The following is a 25,438-nucleotide window of genomic DNA, read 5'->3' on the forward strand; positions in this document are numbered from 1 at the left end:
CTCTCTGAGAAAACTGTGGGCAAAGAAAGAAGTAGTATCGTTAAGAGTGTGGTGGGAGGAAGGAATTAAAAACAAAGCAATGAAGTATATCTCTGAGTAAACCTTAGGAAGAAAACAGAAGATGTGACATATTGCTCATTAAAATCTTTGAAACAGTTTATATGAATATTAATGATTTTGGAATTTTAACAGGTGCCACAGCAGTTGTGTTCAGGTCAAGAACACCAACAAATGAGAAGTCTGTCTTATCATCAAAGTGTTCAATTTAATTAAAATGATCTCTAGCTATACATCTCTTTTATCTATTTAATTATCATTCCCTGTATTCTACACCTTGTAATCAATTTGAGATAATACAAACAAAAGGTCAAGGTCCCTGCCTGCCTTTAAGAAACTTTGAGTTTGAGAAATTGGAATGGGTTTGAGGGATTCTCAATGACAGTAGTATGTGATTAAGAATGTTGTTAAAGGAAAAACTGGTAGCTCTATGAATACAATCAGTATAAAATTGAGATTAATGGTATCACTAAACTTGAAAAACAGTATCAGTCTCTCAGATGGTAAATAAACTTCACTTATTCTCAAGAAAGTGAAAATTATCATATGACTCAGTTATGCAAATAAAATGATCAGTTCCTGCCTCATAGTTACAATTGAGTTTAAAAAAAGATTGCAAGTGAAGATCAGTTTATTACTCTGTGAGTAGCAAACAATATACAATTATCTATGCTTTGAATCCTCAGTAGTTGATTTCTTATTCACCTTTCATGTCTCACAGGTTAATGTGCATCAGCCAGAGACCCCTGCGATGGATGCTCTATCATCTCATACCAGGACCACCTGACACATGCAGTCAGAACAAGAGCAGATGGATGGTAGGACATAAAAGCATTTGCAGTAAATGAAAATCTTTCAATTCTACTTTTTGAATGATGATGCAGATTTACCAAAAGGGGATAAAGGAGGAAAAACTATGAAAGTGTGAGCATAGCTCAATACAATATTACCTGTGTACGGTACCATCTATTAACGTCTCTGTTTTCACCTGCCTCGTTAGTTGCTGGGTACAGGACGCTGACACAGTTGTCCCTCTATTAGTCCAGGAAAGCCTTCCTGTTTTGGCTGCTTGGATAAGAAGCAGAAATTGCTTATCCTCAAAGAGACTCCTAAGATTCAATGTATTTGGACACATTTTCTCCAGAGACTCACATACTGAAGCTTTATCAAACTTACTTTCCCACTCACACTGACAACTGCTTATACTGCCCAAATATCAGCCCAAATTACACAGAGCTTTACAGCTGATGATTTCCTCCATCAGATTCTGTATTTTAGGGGGTCAGATATGAAGCCTTTATTGATCATTCAATTGTCCCCAGTGACTTGCACAGGGCCTGACTATACAATAAGCTCAACTAATACTTGGAGGATTGAACTGACATTCTGAGTGTTCAGGTAAGGTTGTGGGGAAGATACAGTTTTAAATCAATTTTTTCTTAATTCAAATATTCTGTCCTCACTAGAAATAACTAGTTTTGGAAATGTTAACCAAACATGTCCTGGAGGACAGGCTGGAGCTTTGAGGAGAAGATGGCACCCTGAGCCTGAGCGGAGGTTGTCCCTCTCCGGTATATACCTGGGGCCTGAGACTAGTTGGGGTAAGAATAAGAACTCACTCACTGCCTCGCGGGGCCGCAGCCGAGGGCAGGACGTCTGCCAGCAGCCCGAAGTGGCGGCCTCTCATTGGTCCTCAACTTTCACTTTCGATTTCCTGCCTTCAACTGAGAACTCAGCTTCCTTTTCTCTGCAGCAAACCTCGGGGAAGTCTTCTGCGCAGATCGGGCGCGCTCCAGGTTTTGGTGAGTGATTCCTGACCACGCTTGGCCCTGTCCTGCCGTCTGGGAGGTTTGTGGGAGGCAGAGCTGCGAGAATTCGGGATGAGAAAACTGTCTGTGCCGGTGGGAGTTTGATCCCGAAGCTGTGCTGAAGGAAAGAGAGCCGGATGCGGGCGGCTGCTGTGACTGCAGGCTCCAGGACCGCCTCGGTCTCGGGAGCGGCGCCCGGAAAGAAGGAGGGTCTTGAAGAAGTGAAGTGCTGACTTCTTTCCTGGACTGACCGCTAGTTCTCCGAGCTGAGTGACCCTCTCTCCTTATTATTCAATAGGTTTGATTTTCAGACTTTGCCAGGGGGAGCCAGAGTCCTCTTTTCTTCAGAGATGGAAAGTCCCCCCCACCTTTCCTCTCCAGAGAAGCCTGTGAGATGGTTTCCCTGTTGGCTGTTTGTGAAAGCCCACGCGGTGCTGAGGGCCGGCAGAAATGGGAGCCCTCACCGGACTCTGTGGGAGGGAAGAGGGTGCCAGGGGCTCCACCAGGATGGGTTACTCCAGAAGCTGATCTTTTCCTTCCCTCTTGATCACCTCTGTGCTGCTATTCACAGCCTTCTTCACAAATTTTTGAAGCCACTTAGCCTGTTCAGAGATGGTAGGCTGGAAGAAGAGGTTGCTGCATAATTCTCCAAATTCTCCTGTGATCATGTCTCCCCCAGAATGTTGGGGCGCAGGGAACTTGCTCTGCCCTAAGTGCTCTGGAGGAGTACCTTCGAGGCTGGCACGATCCTCGGGTGTCCCCTCTGCTTAGAACTTTTCTTCATCACTCTTCAACTTAAAAACACATCTGCTTTAACCTCAATTCCTTACAGGTTTTCCCTTGCTCACACCTAGGGACAGGAGTTGGTAATACCTCAGAAAAAGCCCATCTTCATCTCACCCATGAGGGCTATGCACCTCCATCCCCCCGTGTTGCATTCTGTTCTGATGTGTCCTTTCCTTTCCTCCACCTGTTCGGCTTTCAAGGCAGCTGCTTCCTCATGAGTCTGTGCTTTACACCAGTACCGAGTCCATATTGGCTGGTTCTAAATTGCTGCCTCAGTGACTAGAATAGCGCAGAATACATTGAAAGAAATGAATATATGCATATATATAAATTAAACATTTCTGTAATGTTTAATTTCCTAATAGAAAAAGTATGCTGCTGAGGTGACCAAACTGTAATTTACATCCTTTCAAAGTACAATAAGTAAATACAGGTGCATCTAAGGGATTGCATTCTGAGGCAGGAATAGAGGGATATTAAGCAAACAAAAAGTATTTAATATAGTATGCAAAAAGGTGGCAATGGTAAAAAGATGGAATTAAAACAACAAAACAAATGGGCTTTATTTTGGGTTTAGTCCCACAGGGTTTTGCAATCGTAAATAGATTTCAGGTTAGGTCTCATTGTGAAAAGGTGATATTAGGTGGACTGTTTAAGGAAAAGAGGGATTTAAGTGCTCTTAGGTGGGGTTTGTCTGGAGTGGTCAGAAACCCTCTGGGAGGCCAGGGTGGGTTGGAGAGCAGAGTGCAGGGGGAGGAGCCGGAGGTGGGTCAGATGGATGAGACAGTGGGAGGAGTGGACCATGTGGACGTAATCAGACAATTGCAAAGAAAGGCTTCACTTTGGAGGGCATGGCTGAGCAGAGGAGTGGCGGGACTGACATCTGTTTTGACTCACTCTGGCTGATGGTGCGCGCACCGTGATGAGCACAGACTGTGGCAGACCCATGATAACATCAGCGAGACCAGTGGGGGCTATTCCTGGAGTCCACGTACAGATGCAGGTGGCAGGGAACTCATCAGAACATCCACAGGATTTTCTGTGAGAGAAGGGGCGGAGACTGCAGGTAGCTTTATTAATATGACCCTGGGTTACAAAGTGGCTTCTCTGATATGTGAAACCAGAAAGCTAGATCATTGGAGAGATTTCATTCATGTGGACCAGATTTAGCCTTTGCCTCTGTGGGGGGCTGCAGAGTGAGCTCTGAGTGGAATGGGAAGGAGTTGCAATGTTTCTGATTTCTGGGATCTCTGGTTGCCAAAAGGCTTTCCCTTTTGGCAGCTCCTGACCCAAGGGCCAGGGGAAGTTTAAAGGGTGTTGGCTCAACCCCACACCGAATTTATTCTCTGCACCTCCCACGGCTGCCTACCACTGCTTTATGGAGACATTTTCATTTTATTCATCTGATCTGTAGAGGCAGAGGAAGCCTCTATACAGACAGCCAGGATCCAGTGAGATAAGGGGGCTCAGGATTTAGCCAGGTCTCATCCTATGCTAAAACCTCTACCTTTGTACCACCCCTGAATAGGAACACACATTTTTTCTCAATGCCTGTCTGTCCTTGGTAGGGAGGATTTCAGTGGTGGCAATGCACAGGACTCATTGCAAGGAAAGTGAGCTTTATTCGTTTACTTTTGGCAGAAGCTTATGGAAGAACTGGTCAGGAACTGTGTACATGTACATTTTGCTGTGATAGTTTAGGGGTGCTTGGAGGACTTTGCACTGATGGACAATAGAGGAAGCCCAGTGGGATGAGTCTAGTCCAAGGGACAGGAGGACAGCAGGACATTCTGGTATCCCTGCTTCTTTCTACTCATACCATTTCATATTCTAACTCAAGTGAAACTGACTCAATCCTCACACTTAAGAGTGGGCCTAGTTCTGGTTCAGAGCTTCCTTTGAATTTCTAGTGAGAAAATCTTATACAGGGAACCTATGGAGGCTCCAAGGGCCCCAGCCCAGGCTTCTGTCAATTCTGACAGGGTTCAGCAGAGTCAAGAGTCCAGCCTGGATTGCTCTGGGAGGAAACAAATATACTGAGCAGGATAATAAGGGCAAAATCGGAGGGATCTTTGAAGCCCATTAGGTTGATGTCTCTCAGCCTAATAAACTTTTCTGCATGCCTCTCCACATAAATCCTTTGCAGTCTGATCTGTCCACATTTAGAAATCTTATTGGTATGATGGCTTCCCAGTGCTGAAGCTTCTCTTCAGTATTCCTACTAGTGCCCTAAGTCAAGACTCAGGGAACCTCTCTAGTTTCTTAAAATTCCTTCACCTTGTTCATGCATCTCCTTGACTCATATTTGCCACCCAAAAGCAGAGCTCAGCTGAGAGATCACAAGCAAGAGGAACAATAAGAAGAATTTCCAGAAGTGGTACCTTTTTTTTTTTTTTTTTTTTTTTTTTTTTTTTTTAAAGGAAAGACAGAGAGAAGGAAGGAAGGATAGAAGGAAGGAAGGAAGGAAGAAAGGGAAACATCTTTAAACATTTTCTTGTTTTATTGTATTTTGTTTTTCCGTTTTTTGTTACATGGGCTGGGGCCGGGAATCGAACCGAGGTCCTCCGGCATAGCAGGCAAGCACTTTGCCCGCTGAGCCACCGCGGCCCGCCCAGAAGTGGTACCTTTATTACTTGAAAATAAAATGATTTTCTGGATTGGTGTTAATGATATGTAAAGGGGTCAGAAGAAGTGTCATGATGACAATATCCTGAGACCACTGAGATGAAGGAGTTAAAATAGAATGCTCTGTGTTTAACATCCCTGGCCTCCCCATGGAAGAAGGCACAGCTCAGATATGCTGATGCCGGGTAACTCAGATATGCTGATGACATTAGACAAAGCTCTTTTCTCTTCTGCACATCTGAATGTTATACTGTATCAAGGTTGACCTTGTGTATTATCACCTCTGCCACATCTTCCCAGTCCCCCTTCGGGTCATAAGTCCGTGTTAGGCACTTGTCTTCTGAACTCACATAGTATACTTTCAGGCTACTTATTACAGGGTTTTAGAGTTGTTTTGTTATTTTCTACTTCGGTTTTAATTGTGCTAGGTTTATAAGAAGTATTCATTGAATAGTACTAGATGACACTATCCAGAATGAAATTTAGTATGATTTCATTCGCCAATCTATTTAGAAACATGATCTTTTCCCATATACTTTCTGTAAACTGGGGCTTTATAATGCCCAGAGATACAGTTATATCCCAGGCATAGAACGCACAAATCTCTATTATTATGCTTAGATTTATACAAAGCCTAGTTTTTGTCTTTTATTATCTGTACTCCTTGTCTTTAGTTGTCACATCTAGGACATTGTCAATTTGCATTCTCATTAGTCTACATACCAGGAGAAGACCCAAGAATGACTGCAATCATCTTGGGTTAATGGTAGCAGCTGACTTAACAGATTCTACCCAAATTTCCTTGTCTTTCATTCCAACTGCTGTGGAGCCCTTGGATCACTGCCTAGGCAGTGGTGGAGTCACTGCCTATGTATGTGGGTTTTGGAATTTCTACACTTGACCTCTATACTTTGATATCAGCTCCTAATATTCCCGTAGTGGACCTCAAATCCACAAAACCCATGTTCTCAGCAATGGTTGTATCCTGAGTGGGGTGAGAGATTAATTGGAGGCCCTGCTCCCATGGTTGGTTCACAGCTCAGCTCATAAACAATGTGGACATTTTTCATATGGAAACCATTGATCTTGCCACCCCCTCAGTCTGATCTGGCCGTTGGTAGCTGTGGCCCCGAGCCCTCTGCATATGGCCTTTGGCTGATCTTCATTATGTGAACCATTGGCTGCATGAGCTCTCCAGCCCCCAGTTGGCCTTGTTTCTCTTCAGGTTCACTTGTTGGGTGATGGGAAGAGTGGACAGTTTTTCCTAGGTTTATGTTTAACATCATATAGCTTCAAAACCACCCCATCTTCCTTGTACAGAACAAAGGAAAGATTTTCTTGTTCATGTCATCTTTTACATCAAAGCTTGGAAACCATTAAAACATGCATATCTACTAAGATCTTTGTTGTTTTCTGCTATATGTTTCCTTGCCTGTTCCTTTCTTGCCTCCCAGCCCAGGTTCTTGGAGTCAGCCTCACTATGCACCACTCTGCTATGCTGCCTCATGGACTGCCACCAGTAGTTCAATTTTGATTGCCATTCCTGCAAGCATGACCTAATAGAACATAAACTGGCCAGGTTTGCTTAGTTTTCCAGGGTAAACAGGACAAGAGACACAGTTGGTTAGCATGGCTGCTCAAAGGATCACTAAGTGAGGTATTTTACCTCCTCTCAGAGCTTTGTAAGAAACTTGACTAGGCAGATGTGTGGGAACCTACCATAACTTAAGTAACCCTACTGCTCCATAGGAGTAAGAACTAAGATCCCTGAGACAGTTTCCATGGTACAATAAGGGTGACATTTATTACAAAAGCCATAATCCTCTGGTGTGAGCTGAGGTCTGTGCTTACCAATTGAAGCTGAAAGTTCACTTACAGTCTTCTCAGTCCAAATAGGCTTTACCCAACTCGGCAATTTTTACTATACATTATGTGTCCTAGCAAAGCAGCTGATGTTTCATTTTATATTAACTCAGTAAACTTCCAGGGGAGAAATAAACCCAAATTATGCCAGTGTGCTCTTCACAGGAAGAAAGGACTCAAACCTCATGTTAACACTTTGTTCATACAAATCCAATCTAATTCCCAATCCTGACACTTTTACTTCAGTTTATCTCTCACCCTCATCTGTTTCTCTCCATTTCCCCCATCAATTTATCCTGCAAAATCCCATAGTCTCTCCTTGGTTAACTGTGCATGCGTTCTCAGTGATTTCTCCATTCCTACCTTGAATCCCCCTAAACTTTCACAACTCAAGTGGCATGATTATGTCTTTACTGTCCTCTATTGGATACTTTATAATTTTTACTTACTCTAGGAAAGAGACCATCACTTTTACATTGTTTGAGAAGTGTGGCATCTTCTGGGTACTGTTGTCTTATATGGCACCAGAGGCCTAGCAGCTCTGTGCACTCATAGCACACATAAAACTCAAAGCAGATGCTGTGCCTTCCCTGAACAGGACATTCGAATGCACTTTCTTCCAGGTAGAACGTTCTCTTCTTTCTTTTCCGTATTTCGTTCATTTTCTTCACTTTTCAGTTCAATCTTATGGTTTCAATTTGGAATTCCTGAGTAACTTTATCTGCCACATTGTTTAATTTCCCAATAATGCACACGTCTCTTTAGTAGTCTTTGTCACATCTGTTCTTCTTTTTTTTTTTTGCATGGGCAAGCACCAGAAACCGAAACATCTGCTCTTTTATACATATGTAGCTGATTATTTAATCTTGTTGACTTTTCAGGTGCTATTGAGTCCACTATTTAAAACTATTTAAACTCATCTTTATATTTTGGGAATTTAGTCTAGGTCCTAGCATATAATCTATCATCAAGGATAATTTGTTGAATGACATCATCTTATATTTTGAGAATTGTTTTCAAAAAGTCACAGCCATCTCATCTTTGTTTCTATTTCCTAGGTCTCTGACATGTGTGATCCCAAAAATATATCCGTAACCACATCCGTTCCCTACTATACATAATACACATGCATTTTTGGACTCCTGTCATTGTACTTGTCACATATCTCGGACAAGGTGAAATCCTACCATCTGCAAACAGAAGATCCTCAGAATCTGCCAGCTGGTCTGGACAAATCATTTCCACACCTCCATGTTTTAGGGTGTTAATTGAGCTTGTGCATTTATCTCTGTATTTGTTTAACTCTGTGTGGTTGGAGACAGACCACTGAAGGAAGAATCTAAATACATTAGATTCATTCCATCTCTATATATTGAATATAAACGTTGTTTGTGAGTCACTTACCATCTGTCTTTCCACATTTAATGAAAGGTTGCTCTCTTCATGTGTACACATATTGTCATCATTGCAGATGTATAAGAGAAATCATTGCAGATGTATAGCAGGTAATGAAACTGGTTGTGTCTTAGATAAGGTAGTTAGAGCAGACCTTTCTTAAGGAGAAGTGTAAGGGGAGAACGTGACAGGACTAGTAAAGAGAGACTGAAGTATAAGAATAAATTATTACCAGGGAAGAATCATTCCATGCTATGAGAAAGCAAGTGTAAAATCCTGAGGATCTTTGCATTTGGTGTGTTTTGCATCAAGGATGTGTTGTTTTTTTATATAATTTTTTTTTTAAATACCAAAAACCATCAAACGCAAACATTCTTAACTTTTGATCATTTCATTCTATATATATAATCAGTAATTCACAATATCATCACATAGTTGCATATTCATTATCATGATCATTCCTTGGAACATTTGCATCTATTCAGAAAAAGAAATAAAAAGAAAATGAAAAAAAAATTCACATACACCATACCCCTTACCCCTCCCTTTCATTGATCACTAGCATTTCAAACTAAATTTATTTTAACATTTGTTCCCCCTATCATTTATTTTTATTCCATATGTTCTACTTGTCTGTTGACAAGATAGATAAAAAGAGCATCAGACACAAGGTTTTCGCAATCACACAGTCACATTGTGAAAGCTACATCATTATACAATCATCATCAAGAAACATGGCTACTGGAGCACAGCTCTACATTTTCAGGCAATTCCCTCCAGCCTCTCCATTACATCTTGACTAACAAGGTGATATCTATTTAATGCATAAGAATAACCTCCAGGGTAACCTCTTGACTCTGTTTGGAATTTCTTAGCCATTGACACTTTATTTTGTCTCGTTTCACTCTTCCCCCTTTTGGTCAAGAAGGTTTTTTCAGTCCCTTGATGCCGAGTCTCAGCTCATTATAGGGGTTTTCTCAATCCCCTGATGCTGAGTCTCAGCTCATTCTAGGATTTCTGCCCCACGTTGCCAGGAAGGTCCACACCCCTGGGAGTCATGTCCCACGTAGATGGGGTGTGTGTGTGGTGAGTTTGCTGGTTGTGTTGGCTGGAGAGAGAGGCCACATCTGAGCAACAAAAGAGGTTCTCTTGGGGGTGATTCTTAGGCCTAATTTAAGTAGGCTTTGCAGGGTTAACTTTCATATGAACAAACCCCAAGACTGGGGGCTCAGCCTATAGCTTTGGTTGTCCATATTGCTTGTGAGAATTTCAAGAATTCAACTTGGGGAAGTTGAATTTTTCCCCTTTCTCACCATTCCCCGAAAGGGACTTTGCAAATACCTTAAGGATATGTTTTTGGTGTGGACAAGAAAAAGGGTATGTGGTAGGTCACACAGGGTGTTGGTAGAAAAGGCATTGTGTTTTCTTTGGCCAGTAACAATAAAGGAAAATAACGATCCTTGCATTAAGGATGTAATTTGTTGTACGATGTGAGCTAGGAAGAAATTATTGTGGAAAGCCCTTTTTACCCAGCCATCTAACTCTTTTCTTTGTTTTTCTCTCTCATTTTTCTATCTTTCAGTATTTTGGTCTTGGCACATTCTTGATTTCTGCCCAATCAGTATCCATTTGATTCCCACCTTACTTACCTTGCCCCTTTAATCATGCAGGAATTTATAAACAAGAATGGAGCAACCATATGGCTTCAGAAATCCTGGTGGACATACAGGAGGAGGTGACCTGCCCCATTTGCCTGGACTTCCTGACAGAACCCATGAGTACAGACTGTGGCCACAGCTTATGCCAAGCCTGCATAACAGGGAATAGCAAGCAATCAGAGATCAGTGAAGAAGGGCAAATCAGCTGTCCTGTGTGCAGAACTAGCTACCAACCTGAGAACCTCTGGCTTAATGGGCATCTGGCCAACACAGTGAAGAGGCTCAAGGACGTGGGATTGGACTCAGGGAAGTAGCCAAAGTTAAGTCTTTGTGTGCACCATGGAGAAAAACTCCAGCTCTTCTGCAAGGAGGATGGGAAGGTCATTTGCTGGCTTTGTGAGCGGTCGCAGGAGCACCACGGTCACCACACACTCCTGGTGGAGGAGGCTGCCCAGGAGTACCAGGTGGGAACCCAAGATGGAGGGATACAGGGCAGAAAGTGTAACCTGATGGGAAATCACTACCTTGCATCCTACTTTAATAATTTTGTCACCATAATGCTGAGCCTTGCTCTCTCTTTCTGTACCTTTTGTTCATCTTCGAAGGTCTAAATGACCCTTTTGTGCATTTTACCCACTTAAATAAAGATAAGCCTAGAGTACAGAGTCATGGCCATGCACAGATTATTTTGTACTTTGTCCCAAAAGGGTGGAGATTTAGTACCCAAGATTCTTCCTCTGAGCACAGTACAACTGGAGATCTTGGGGGTTTGAGAGGAAAGGATGTTCCTTACTGCAGGACCAGGTTCTTCTAAGATAAGATAGAATTAAGCTACTATTCTTGGCAAGAGAGTAGTGACTTTTACTGCTTGGGACTTAGAGAATATTTTCACTTCCTCAAATTTTCTTCCAAGTCAAAAATTCTAATTGCCTGCTTTATGATTTCTGTAATTTCTCATTGTCTGAGATTTGCCTGAATTTGCCCTAATTTATCCTCTGTCCTGGGCAAAGAAAGCCATTGTTTAACTCTGGTGTGATTCCTTTCTCACAGGAGAAGCTCCAGTTGTTTTTGGAGCAGCTGAGGAAGGACCAGAAGGAAGCTGAGAAGTTGGAAGCAGACGTCAGAGAAGAGAAAGCTTTCTGGAAGGCAAGAGGAGACTCTTCTTGAGGGTGTGAAGGATGGGTTTATCACTCAATCTTAGCTGAATTAATATATACAATTCCTCTGTTTCCATTAACAACACACAGTGATTTGTGTAGCCTCACAATTTAGTTCTGACTATAGATAAAACTTCTACTCCGAATCCTTTTTTCTACTTAATACATCTTTATTTTGTTTATATCATATACAATCAAAAAGCCCAATACAGAGAGTAAAGCCATTTTTATATATGTCAACCCAGTTGTTGGCTTAGTGTGTTGACCTGAAGAGGAAAGCTGGAGTAAAGGAGACTAAATATATTGTCACAAATATATTCAGACAAGTAAACAGCATCAGTAATGATGAAAAAGAACAAATGATGAAGGACATTGTGGCTATGGATATTGGTTTGGTAGAGACTGAAATTTAGGTCAAGATATTTTCATTTTTAGAAGAGTGTCTAAGTGGATAATAGTAACTTTAAGGACAATAGCATATAAAAGAATAGATGATGTGGCTGTTGAATAGTAAGTTATGTGTTAGACAACTTAAGTGGCTGATTCCTGTGGTTTCTTCACTAATGAATATATTAACCTGCATTTAAAAGAGAAATATGACTAAAACTAGAGAGTTGAAAATCGACAGAACATATATATGTGTTGCATTTTAATGGAGCGGTTGAGGTGACTTGGAGTTAGTGTTTAGAATGAGAAGAGAGAGGCTTGAAAAACACATGCCAAGGGTGCACGAGTGGTTCAGTGGTAGGATGCTTGCCTTCCATGCAGGAGACTTGGGTTCAATTCCTGGACCATGCACCAAAAAAAAAAAAAGAAAAAAAATAACCACATGTCAGTGCTCCCGTTTGTATGTCCCTCTCCCAAAATAATGTAAATTTCTTGAGGACTGTATTAATTGGACATCCTGGATTCTCCAAAGCCTGGGGTAATCATTGGCAAATAGTAGTGTATCACTTTGCGTACATTGAATAAATGAAAAAGTGAATTATTCAAATCAGTTCATGGCGAGTCATATATATTTGGGTAAGCAAAACTATGGGCCTCTTCCTTGTAAATACAGCCCATGTTTGCACTGAAAGCCTCTTGCTGTACTTCCAGTAGCGTCAAAGCTGCTTCTACTCTTTAGGGAACCTGACAACTTCCCATGGGTCTTTAGCTGTTCATCCATCTGGGTCTTGTATTTAGTTTTTGGCCCTCACACTGGGATCATCTCTCTATTCCTGCCAAATCAGGAAATCAGGGAGTGGTCGTTGGATATAATAAGGATTTTGTACTTGGGGAGAGGGCCATTCACTCCCTGACTCATGCTTTCTCTCTTTTCCCTAGGATACGCATGCATCATGGAAAGGTATGCATGGAGACCAGGGGTGAACCTTCTGCATTTTAAAAAGTGGTTTGTATCCATGACAGTTACATGGTGATCAACTAAAATGAAAAGTCTTTCAGGGAAGGAAAATTTGGATATCCTTTTCCCTTAAGTTTCTGGTCACAAATCAGTGTTGAGTGTTCCATAACTATTGAGAATCAACCAGATTCATGGTAAGGAATTTGGGTTGGGGGAAGTCACATTATTGGGTCCAAGACAGGTATTATGATGAAATGTTGCAGCTTCTGACATCATAAATTTTATGATGTGCCTTCATCTAGCACTGGTGTTTGTATTTCATAGGTGCTTCCCGTATTATTGGGATGGAGGTAGTATCCTATCCTTTTTGTCTGCCAAGTGTGGGAAAATGACCGGAGGTTAGAATGTTTCCATGAAGCAGATAGGGGTGCTGACCTTCAAACACCAGGCCCTGCCAGGGTGGAACACTGTCCTGGCCAGCACATGATTATTTGCAGAAAGAAACATCTGAACCTTTACGATGTGCCTGAGACTAATGTTGATGAGGCAGTTCAAGAAAAAACAATAACAATCATGAAAGATACTTTCTGTTTTGAAGTGCCTGAGTAAATACCATGAGGAACTCAGAGTCCTCGAGTCTCTCAGTGCTTGAGACTGAGTCCCCTGTTCCCATTTTTAAATGCTCTCTTGTGTTTTGTTTTTTGAGTTCTGCCTCGCCTTCCAATCAACCTCACCCTTTGCTGAGCTGGACTCAGCAAGTCATGCCCGAAGAGGACCTGAATGGAAGAAGGATCACCTGAGCGAAACTGAAACTGGTATATCGCCGCAGAACCCCGAGTAGTTTCAGAGGCCTCCGAAGTCCTCAGAAGGTAAAGATACTCGGATATTTTTACACGGTGACCATGGGAAATGGAGATAGCATGATGAAATATCATCCGTATATCTGTCTCCTGAGACAACTCCTCAAAGCAGGAGGAGCTAAGGCCAGTGAGCCCTGCATTATGGAACTTTTGCAAGTTATAGAGAAACACTGTTCTTGATTTCCAACACTGGGCAGTTTAAAATTAGGAGATTGGGAACGAGTGGGTAAAAAGTTAAAAAGGCTGCATGTGCAAGGAGTCCCACCCCCCATCACTATCTGGCCTACCTGGACTCTTATTAAATCTGTTCCAGAACTTTTGCAGACTGAGGAGGAGAAGGAGGAAGAGGAAAAGGTATTTGATAAAGTTCCTCCTATTAAATCTTCTGAGGATTCCTATGTTAAAATTGATTAGCCCTCGGCCCCTACATTAATTGATTTTAGAGAGGCTGACTTGCCTCCATCTCCTCCCCCACCTCCTCCACTGATGTCCAGAGTTACCTGACCAAAATTATCATCCTTTCAGCAGGGCATCCTACAGGCTAGGAGGGAGGGGGACCTTGAGGCTCTTGAAATGGCTTTCCCTGTTACTGTGTATGAAAGGGTAGGTCCCAGGGTTGATGCAAACAACCTGAACAGAATCTATGAATTCACTTATGGAACTTTCTCATTTAAAATTTTGAAGGACTTGAATTTGGCCATACAGCAATACGGTCCTAACTCTCCTTTTACTTTCAATTTAGTACGAGGTCTTGCTGAAAGCTCCAGACTGATACCAGTTGATTGGTCTACACTAGCATGTACCACTCTGGGGTCTGGAGAATTTTTACAATTTAAAACTTGGTGGATGGATCATGCAGAAACTCAGACTGCTCACAACAGAGCCCATAACATCCCTATTTCTCTCGATCAGTTAGTAGGAGCAGGAAATTGGGCTGGAGTAGAAAATCAGCTAACGATGAATGATCAGGCTACTGCTCACATTTGGTGCTGTTGCCTAAGGGTTTGGGAAAAAATTGAAACTAAGAGTGAGCCTCTTGTCTCTTTTGAAAAGGTTGTGCAGGGACCTCAAGAGCTCTACCCTGAATTTATTGGCCGGTTACAAGAGGCCATTAAAAAACAGGTCAATGATGTAGAAGTAGCTGATACTATTTTGCAATTAATGGCTTATGAGAATGCTAATCAAGATTGTCAAAAGACTACTGGAGTAATGAAAGGAAAAGTGGATCTTAAAAGATATATTAAATTGTGTCAAGGGATAGGGACAGAGAGTAACCGAGTTGCAATGATGGCTCAAGCTATGGCTGGATTGAGTCAATAATACATTCCCTGGAGAATGTTTAAATTGTGGAAAACTTGGACATACTAGAAAGGAGTGTCAGAAGAAACCCAGGGGAGCCAATGTTAAATTCAGGACAAAATGCTCCCCCTCAAAAGCAGCCAGGGTTGTAGAGGGAATCATTAGCCTAATCAATGTAGATCTGTATATCATAAGGATGGAACCCCTTTGCTGGGAAACTCCCAGTGGGTCCAGCTCCCGGCCTCTTATCAAAAGGAGGCCCTCCCTGTTCAGCAGAACGATCCCAACAGTCCCCCATGCTCCACAGTGCTTTGGATTTATCCTCTGCCACAGTAGGGTGTGCAGCTGTAGACATCCCTGCTGCAGAGCCTGTTATCTTGCTCCCTGGGGAGGTGCCGGTCCCTGTAAAAACTGGAATCAAGGGACCTCTGCCTGTTGGCACTGTCGGACTCCTCCTTGGAAGGAGCAGTTTCACCTCTCAGGCAGTTAGGGTATGTACTAGGGTGATTGATTGTGATTATCACGGTGAAATTCAAGTTATTATGTCTACATCAGTTCCTTGGAAGGCTAATTATGGAGACCGTATAGTTCAACTACCCCTACTTCCTTACACTCCCATAGGAGCTAGTAAAAGGGCTCGAGGTGACAAGGGTATTAGAAGCAAAGGGACAGCTGGAGTATTTTTAACTGAAAAAATTGTAGAGTCTTATCCCATCTGTAAAGTTACTATTCAAAATAGAATGTTTAAAGTACTTATTGATACTGGGGCTGACATTTCTGTTCTTAGCTCCAGTCATTGGCCCTCCTCCAGCCATTTCAGGAATCCTCTATTTCTGCTGCAGAACTTGGCACTACTAAGGGGTTGAAGCAAAATGTTCACATTTTTCGTTGTCAGGGACCTGATGGTCAGCTTGCCACTCTACAGCCATATGTTGCAGACTTACCGATCAACCTTTGGGATGGTGACGTTACAACAATGGTAAACTGAAATTTATATCCCAAAGCCTGGTCAATACAGTAACCAGAGTCAGCAGCTGATGAAGAAGCAAGGACATATTATGGGACTAGGACTAGGTAAACACTATCAAGGTATTGTTGACCTGATCTCTTCTATGGCTAATGAAAATCATGAGGGCCTCAGCTACTCGCCTTTCTCTTTCATGGCCACTGTTCATTCTAGCCTCCTCAGATCACCCAAACCTATTCCTCTTAAGTGGACTACATCCACCCCAGTTTGGGTTGAATAGCAGTCTCTACCTGGAGAAGAACTGGAGGCACGTCATAAATTAGTCAAAGAACAGTTGAATATGGATCATACTGAAGAATCTTTTAGTCCATGAAGCTCTCCAGTGTTCCCTATTACAAAAAAATCAGGAAAATAGAGGTTACTAACAGGACTCCGAGCTGTTAATGCAGTGATTCATCCTATGGGTGCATTACAGCCAGGATCACCTATACCATCTATGATCCCTAAAACTGCAGTGATTGATCCCATTTGTAGGGATTGATCTAAAGGATTTTTTTTTTTTTTACCATACCTTTGGCTCTTCAGGACTGAGAAAAATTTGCATTCTCTGTACCATCTTTTAATAATAAGGAGCCTATGAAATGGTTCCAATAGAAATATCTCCCTCAGGGAATGTTTAATAGTTCCACTCTATGTCAAAAGTTTGTAGCCAAGGTTTTAGAAGCTGTTAGATTACAATTTCCTTCATGTACATCATTCATTATATGGATGACATAATTCAAGCATATCAAGCTTTAGATAAAAACTTGACTGATGCAGGATTAAAAATTGCCCCTGAAAAAATACAAAAGACTACTCCTGCATCATACCTTGGGTCTATAGTTGACAACATTACAATTAAGACTCAAAAGGTTCAAATTCGAAGAGACTCTATTAAGACCTTGAATGATTTGCAGAAATTATTAGGAGATATAACTTGGTTAAGACCCAAGGTGGGTATTGCAACCTACGAATTGTCTAATCTCTTTCCCTTACTTCGGGGAAATCCTCAGTTAAACAGCCCTGGACTCTTGACAAAAGAGGCTGAACAAGAATTAGAGATCATTGAAAAGAAAATTCAGAAAGCCTCAGTAGGACTGATTGACTCATAAAAACCCATACCATTGATCATTTTCCATTCTCTACATTCCCCTACTGGGGTCTTTTATGCAACAGGATAGTATTGTAAAATGGATGTTTCTACCAAATAGTATGGTTAAATCCTTATCTCCTTATGTGGACTTGATTGCCCAGATCACACTTAAAGGAAGGGAGCACACCCGTGCCTTACATGAGCAAGAGTCCTCCCATGTTATTCTCCCTCCTTTGAGTAAACAGGCAGAAGCCTGTTTACAAAATCATTTACTCGGGGATTTGCAGAATTACTTTTATGTGTTGGCCCTGCTGAAGGATGTTTAAATTTAACTTATCAAACTTGGTTGTCAGTTACCCCCAAACTTAAAAATGTTAAAAAGACACAATTGCATTTAATATCAGGAATGAGTTTTAAATATGTGTCTAATAATAGTACAGGCCTTAGTCCTCCTGATAAACCATTGTGAACATATCATCCTTTATGGACTCCAGAAAGTGAGTATATCCATTGGGAGGATTGTTGAGGGTCTAGTAGTGTAACACTACTTAATGCTTCCTGTTAACCATTAAGATCCTCTAAGGGGTGTGCAGCTCAGAATTGTAGTAATACAAACGAGACCTGTTCCTTTCATGAAGCATTAAGATGGAGTGTGTCTGGATATAATGTAGCACGCAGGCCCCTTGGCAGCAAGCGGGCTCCTTGTTTACTCAAGCTGCTCCCTCTTTGGAAAGTCTCCCAGCCCCAAGGATGGTTGAAAGCACAGGTAAGCAAAGATAAGATGCTTCTGTAGGAGCCCCCACCCCCATAACCGCTCATCCACTTCTGTAAACTCAACTTTGCAATCCTTACAGGTCTGATCACTGGCATGCAGCCAATCATCTCCTTCAGACATCACCAGTTGCCATATTAGGACCACCCTACATCTAACAAACTGTCTTATCTATAAAAATCTTGTATCAGCCCCAATTCAGGGCTTAGACTTTCAGAAGCTACTCAGCTGATCCCTATGTTCATAGACTAATAAAACCTACTTCCTGAAACGTCAGGGCCTCAATCCTGGATCATTCTGTTTCCATGTAACGTTCCTGGAAGCTTACAACTTCGTTCCTGGTTATGCGCTCCAGTCCTGTTTCTGCATAATATTCCTGGAGGCTCTTGCAAAGGGTTGTTCCTGGTTTTGCACTTCATTTCTGGGGATTCTTCCGGGATCTAAAGGCTGGTCATATTCTCACCTCCCTTGCCCGTGGCAGCGGCGTTGCCCAGACCAGAGACCCGATGGGGTTCAGTGCTGACATCAGGACTTTCCCCATCTTTCAGACCTCTGAGCTCTCCAGGCAGGGTGCTCATCACAGCCAAACTAACCATCTGGGATAGTTTCTGGAACCAGGGTCCTGGAAACACCACCTGTCTGAGTGGTAAACACCCGGGTACATCAGTTTCAGCCCACTCATGACAGGCGAGGGGAGCCTGAGTGGAAGGTGGGTCTGATCACCTCCCAAGACTATCTGAGTACAGCTTCATCTGGATGACCAGGGGAAATGGAAATCTTCAGGGCCTGTTTGGGAAGGATGTGTTGGTTGAATGTGTGTGAATTTGTGAGTGAAAGGAAGTCCTGGGCCACAGGAGCTGTGCACCAGGCCATGATTGGGTTCGGACCCTGCGATTCCTGCACCCCTTTTAAGGGCCAGCCAGACTGAACAAAGTGATATTTGTTCAAAACACTCTCTTGTTTGTCTGTAAGTCCTCTCCCTACTTGGTGGCACCACCAATATGGGAGGGGAAGTCAGTAAGACACAGTTGTGGTGCATGATGTCCAAAAGATAACATTTTCAGTAAATGATGCTAGAGCAATTGGACACCCATATGCAAAAAAAAAAAAAAAAAAAAAAAAATGAGCCTCAACTGAAGGCCTATACTTTATACAAAATTAGCTCAAAAAGAGACATGAACTTATATGTAAAATGTGAAACTATAAAATAGCTTTTAGAAAGAAACAGTAGAAAATCCTTGCGATCTAGGGCTAAGGAAAGAGCTCTTGGACTTGATACCAATAAAATAGAACCATAAGGAAAATGGTAAACTAAATTTCATCAAAATTAAAAACTGTCGTTTTGTCAAAGACTTAAAAATTAAGCCAAAGTAGAAAATGGGCAAAAAACCCACCATGAACAGACATTTCAATGAAGAAAATATACAAATGGCAAATAGGATATGATTAACCATTAGAGAAATGCAAATATAACCACTATGAGGTATCACTATACAAGTAGGAGAATGGAAAAATAAAAAAAAAATTAGTGATAACAGTAAATGCTGGTGACAATGCTGAGAAACTACATTATTCATATATTGCTAGTGGTATTGTAAAATGCAAAAATGTAAAATGTCATTCTGGAAATAGGCAGTTTTTCTTGAAAAACTAAGCATGTAACAGCCATATGGCCCAACAATTGAACTCCTGGGCATTTATCCCAGAGGAATGCTATAGGTGGATATGTTCTTAAAGTATATTTTATTATACTGGCTAAGTGATGTTGAAATCATGTAGATATCTGAATTTCTTTATGCCTGTATAAAATTGTTTTAATGCTGTTGGAGACAGTTCTCTGGGGACTTAAGCTGTTGGCTGACCGCCAAGGGCATGGGGCATAGGCACACCGTGCCCTGCTAATGTGGTGAACTGCAGAAGCAAATGTTCTCAGGGCTGACTGAGGACATGGGACATAGGCACACCATGCCCTGCTAATGCGGTAGACTGCTGAAGCAAATGCTCTCAAGGACGCTGACTCAGGAGCCGGAAGAGATCTGAATAGAGAGCATTCTGATAAGAAATAAACGGTTCCTGGGACAAGGAGCTGGAAACCAAACTTTATAGCTTTGCATGCATAACAGATAGTCACAAATAATCTTGCTTTGATTATACTCCCTAAAGCAGTTCCTATGTAAGAACACAATAAATATGTGGACGTCAGTTTATCTGGGGCTCTTGCTGCTGCTGATCTTGAGTCCCCTGACCCCACTTAACTAACTTCTTGAATCTGTCATTTCTTAATCATGTGTGGCGCCCTTTCTTCTCCCCTGTTCTCCAGGGAAATCGTGGCAACTGGCGCCCAAACAGGGACCTGAAGAAGGGAAGACTCCCATCGATTGCAGAGATTTGTCACATTGCCAGGACCCAGGAGGAGGGAGAGTCCGGACTCCAAGAACTTAGTAAAAAGTTTTGTTCTGGGAATGTGTCAATCAGGGTTACATTGGGGCAATATACTTCTTTGCATGCTGGATATAAAACCTTGTTGTTTACTTTGTTAAAGGCAAATGTGGTGAAAGTAAAAAAGGATAAAATCATAGAGGTATTTTGCATTATTCAGAAATATTGTCACTGGTTGCTGGAAAGAGGAACTTTAGAACTTAAACAATGGCATGAAGTGATAAAGGAATTAAAAAAAGTTTACATACAAGAGAAAAATATCCCTGTTTCTATTTGGTCTTTGTGTAACTTAATTACAGCCGTATTACAACCATTTCCACATAGCAGTTCAGAAATGAAAGTGACAGTGACCATGAACGCGATGGGCCAGCGGATGCCACAGATGAAATAAAACGGGAGGAAAAGGCCACCTCTTTTCATTCTGAGGAATTTCCTTTTTTGCCCTCTGTAGATAAATTATCCCATAAAGGAATTTATTTTGAACAATAAAATATACTCAGTGAACTCCTCCTTTTGCTCTTCCAGACAATGTAACAAATGAATGTCCCCCCACAATTTTCAGTTGCAGTTCCTAAAGGACCAGTGGTCTCATTGGGAATTCAGCAAGCTCAGTTAGAGGGGGATCTAAAAGCTTATATGCTTCCAGTACAAATTACTCATATTCCTCCTAATGACTAATTTCCTCAAGGAGCGCACCAATTTGAGCATGTACCTCTTCCTTTTAAAATTTTAAAAGAGTTGAAAACTGTTTGTGCTCAATATGGCACCTCCTCCCCGTATACTGTGGGACTTTTAAAAGTCTGAGCACAGTCTGAGAGATTAATTTCATGGGACTGGGAGATGCTTGCACGTGCTGCCTTAACAGGTTCTGAGTTTTTGCAATGGAAATTATGTCTACTAGATGAAGCAAATCAACAAGCAGCTCATAATGCTAATGCACAGCCACCAGTACCAGTCACAGCAAATCAAATTGTGGGCACTGGACCACATGCCGGTGTTGAAGCTCAGGTACAGTATGATGATGTGGCTATTTTCAAACTCGACTTGCTTGTATTAGAGCTTGGGAACAAATTATTCCTCCTGGGACTGTTAACCCTTCTTTTGTACAAATTTTACAAGGAACTAATGAACCATATATATACTGATTTTGTAGCTCGATTAAAAGATAATATAGAAAAGTCAGTATCTCAGGTGGAATTAAGAAATTTGTTATTGCAAAGATTTGCTTTTGATAATGCTAATACTGAATGTCAAAAGACTTTGCACCCTGTTAAAGCTGCTGGGGGACATTTAAAAGATTATCTTAAATGTTGCATAGACATTGGTTCAGAAATAGGTAGAATGCAAATGTTAGCTGAAGCTGTTGCTGGAATAAACATAAAAGGGTCCCAAAAAGGGAAATGTTTCAAATGTGGAAAACCTGGACACATGAAAAAAGATTGTAAAGCTAGAAATAATTTTAGACCTAATCCCAAAACTAATAATGGTAATTTGGAAATTAGGTCAGGAGGAAACACTCCCTAAATGTCAAAAAGGTTATCATTGGAGCAATCAGTGTAGGTCTTGATTTGATGTTGAAGGCAATTTGTTATCCAGAAACTAGACATGGGGGCCAGCTCGGGGCCCCAGCCAAAACAATGCCGGGTGGATGCAGAGAGGATACAAACCCTCTCTGGCGATGTGTCCAAGATTTGTCCCCTGCAACCAGGGGAAGTGCTGCAATAGACTTACCTACTGCTGAAACTATTATGCTAGTCCCTGAATCTAATCCCAGAAAAATTAAAACAGGAATATATGGTGTGCCATTTTGACAGGATGTATGTACCCTAGAAAAGCCATGTTTTGATCCTAATCCTATTTAATAAAGGCAGCCATTTCTAATTCCTATTCAGTACTGTATGTTTGAAACTTTAATTAGATCATCTCCCTGGAGATGTGACTCAATCAAGAGTGGTTGTTAAACTGGATGAGGTGGAGATATGTCTCTACCCATTCTAGGTGGGTCTTGATTAGTTTACTGGAATCCTATAAACGAGGAAACATTTTTGGAGAAGGTCAGAGATTCAGAGAGAGCAGAGAAGAATGGCATAGCCTTGAGAAGCAGAGAATCCACCAGCCAGTGACCTTTGGAGATGAAAAAGGAAAATGCCTCCCGGGGATCTTCGTGAAACAGGAAGTCTGGAGAGAAAGCTAGCAGATGACACCATGTTCACCATGTGCCTTCTCACTTGAAAGAGAAACCCTGAACTTCATAAGCCTACTTGAGCCAAGGTATCTTTCCCTAGATGCCTTTGATTGGACATTTCTATAGACTTGTTTTAATTGGGATATTTTTTCAGCCTTAGAATTATAAACTAGCAACTTATTAAATTCCTCTTTTAAAAAGCCATTGTGTTTCTGGTATATTGCATTCAGGCAGCTAGCAAACTAGAACATGTGGCCCTATTCCTGCACAAACAGTAAGACTCATGCTAGGAAGCAGCAGTTTAAGTAATAAAAGCATCTTTGTTCATACAGGAAGCATTGATATGGATTATAAAGATGAAATTCAAGTTATGATTTCAGTGCAAGGTCCATATCAAATTATAGAAGGACACTGGATTGCTCAATTATCAATTTTACCATATTATAAAATGGAACATTCAGGAAAGAAAAAAAATAAGAGAATTTGGCAGTACTGGAAAACAAGAAGTATATTGGCAAGAGTTATTAACAAAAGAAAGACCCGAATGTACTATACAGGGTGGAGGTAAATCATTTAAAGGACTTGTAGATACAGGAATAGACATTACTATCATTGCTTTAAAATACTGGCCATCAAGCTGGCCTCTGCAGATGTTGAGCCAGACTTTACATGGGATTGGCACAGGTAACACTTATATCCTATAAAGGGCCAATGGTCAAACAGGAACCATTCAGCCTTATGTTCTGGACATAGCAATAAATCTTTGGGGTAGAGACTTATTAGAACAAAGGGGAGCATATGTTAAAATTCCATTCTTAGCTCCCGCAGTAAAGGACATGACAAAAAATATGGGTTATAATTCACTTCAGAGCCCCTCACAAAATTTTAATATTCAAGGACAAAGTTCTCATACAGGCCTCAGCTATCCAAATTTCTAATTGGGGCTGCTGCTGGTATTACACGCCAACCCATATCTCTAACTTGGGAAACAAATGAGCCTGTGTGGGTTGAGCAGCGGCCCTTATCTAAAGAAAAATCAGAGCCTCTAACTCAATTAGTTCAAGAACAGTTTAAAGCAGGACATATAGAAGAATCTTATAGTCCTTGGAATCCTCCAGTATTTGTTATAAAAGAGAAATCAGGAAAATGGAGAATGTTAACTGATTTAAGAAAAGTTAATGCTGTAATTCAATCTATGGGGTCTTTACAATCTGGCTTGCCCATACCAGTTATGATTCTTAAAAACTGGTTTATTATTGTGATAGATTTAAAAGATTGCTTCTTTACCATACCTTTAGCAGAACAAGATAAAGAGAAATTTGCTTTTACTGTGCCCACATACAATCATCAAGAGCCAGTACATAGATAGCAGTGGAGAGTTCTTCCTCAAGGCATGTTAAATAGCCCTACAATATGCCAGAGACAAGCTGGATTGGCTTTGCAGCCTATCTGAGACAAATATCCTGAAGAATATATCATTCATTATATGGATGACATTTTAGTAGCCATGAAACAAGAACAGTTACAAATTCTTTTTCAAAGGTTAGAACAAAGATTAAATAAAGTAGGATTACAAACAGCACCAGAAAAAATTCAAAAAACAGTTCCATATAAATACTTGGGCAGTATAATAAATAAAACTACTGTTACTCCTCAAAAGGTTTAAATAAAAAAAAGAACATTTGCAAACATTAAATGACTTTCAGAAATTGTTAGGAGCTATTAATTGGTTACAATCCATGCTTGGAATTCCTACTTATGCCTTACATCATTTATTTGATACTTTGAAAGGAGATCCTCAAATAGTCCCAGAAAATTAACCATTCAGGCTGAAAAGGAATTAGAATGGCTTCAAGAATGTATCCATTAATAGCTCAATAGCATAGAATTCAAATTAGAGTACCTGCATGGCTTTTCATTTTTCCCTCAAAACATTCTCCCACAGAAATTTTAACACAACACGAAGCTATACTAGAATGGATATTTTTGCCTCATTCCACACAGAAAAAATTAACAACTTACCTGGATAAAAGGGGTCTATTGATATTTAATAGCAGGTTATGGCTAAGACAATTGTGTGGGCAAAATCCAGAGAAAATTATTGTTCCACTTACCAAACAACAAACAGAAAGTACATATCAAACTAATTTAAATTGACAAATAGGCCTTGCAGATTACCTGAAGGAAATTGATAATCATTACCCTAAAACAAAATTGTTTCAATTTCTCAAGGTTACCACTGAGATTTTACCTAAAATTATCAGTAAAGAACCTTTAGTGATGCAGCTCCATACTTTACAGATGCCAATAAATCAGGAAAACCTGGTTATTATGGACCAGGTGCAAAAGTATGGGACACCAGGTGTACTTCAATACAAAAAGCAGAATTAGGAGTAATTATTCAATTAATAAAAGATAAACCAAGTTTGCTTAATATTGTAGTGGATTCACAATATTCTGTTACTGTCACTCATAATATTGGAACCGTTCATTTAAACACTGACAGCTCTGAGTTAGGTCAATTATTTAAACAGCTACAAAATGCTATATGACAGCGTACTCATAAGATTTACATTGTTCATATTCGATCTCATACACAATTACTATGTGCGTTGGTGAAAGGTAATGATAAAATTGATAAACTATTAATTGAAACTGTAAAAGCTTCCACATGGCATGATCTTACACATTGCAATTCTAAAGGTTTACAGCAAAAATTTCATTTAACTCATGCTCAGGCTCAACAAATTATTCAACATTGTCCAACTTGTCCCTTACATCCTATACCATTCACATCCAGAGTGAATCCATGGGGGTTACAACCAAATGAAATCTGGCAAACTAACGTTACACATGTCCCCTCATTTGGAAAACTGGCTTATGTTCATGTTCCCATTGATACTTAGTTTGGCTATATTGTAGCTTCTCCTTTAAGTGGAGAAACAGCTAAGCACATTATTGTCCATTTTCTGGAATGTTTTGGACATATGAGAATTCCTTCACAAATAAAAACAGATAACGGACCAACCTATATATTTAGAGAAGTTCAATCATTTTTTCAATTATGGAACATAAAACATGTAGCAGGAA

General features: G+C 40.8%; 1 protein-coding gene across 1 annotated transcript in view; it reads left to right on the top strand.

Moving 5' to 3' along the window:
* The first annotated feature begins 1,756 nt into the window (after positions 1 to 1,756).
* LOC143645194 (uncharacterized) overlaps positions 1,757 to 25,438 on the top strand; it is a 77,257-nt gene continuing 53,575 nt past the window's right edge. Inside the window, 5 exon segments of the mRNA XM_077114763.1 lie at positions 1,757 to 1,859; positions 10,205 to 10,656; positions 11,243 to 11,358; positions 12,676 to 12,697; positions 13,401 to 13,509. Coding sequence (XP_076970878.1) covers positions 10,234 to 10,656; positions 11,243 to 11,358; positions 12,676 to 12,697; positions 13,401 to 13,509 — 670 coding nt within the window. The 5' untranslated portion in view covers positions 1,757 to 1,859; positions 10,205 to 10,233.

Source organism: Tamandua tetradactyla, chromosome 8, assembly GCF_023851605.1.
Source record: "Tamandua tetradactyla isolate mTamTet1 chromosome 8, mTamTet1.pri, whole genome shotgun sequence".
Taxonomy (NCBI): domain Eukaryota; kingdom Metazoa; phylum Chordata; class Mammalia; order Pilosa; family Myrmecophagidae; genus Tamandua; species Tamandua tetradactyla.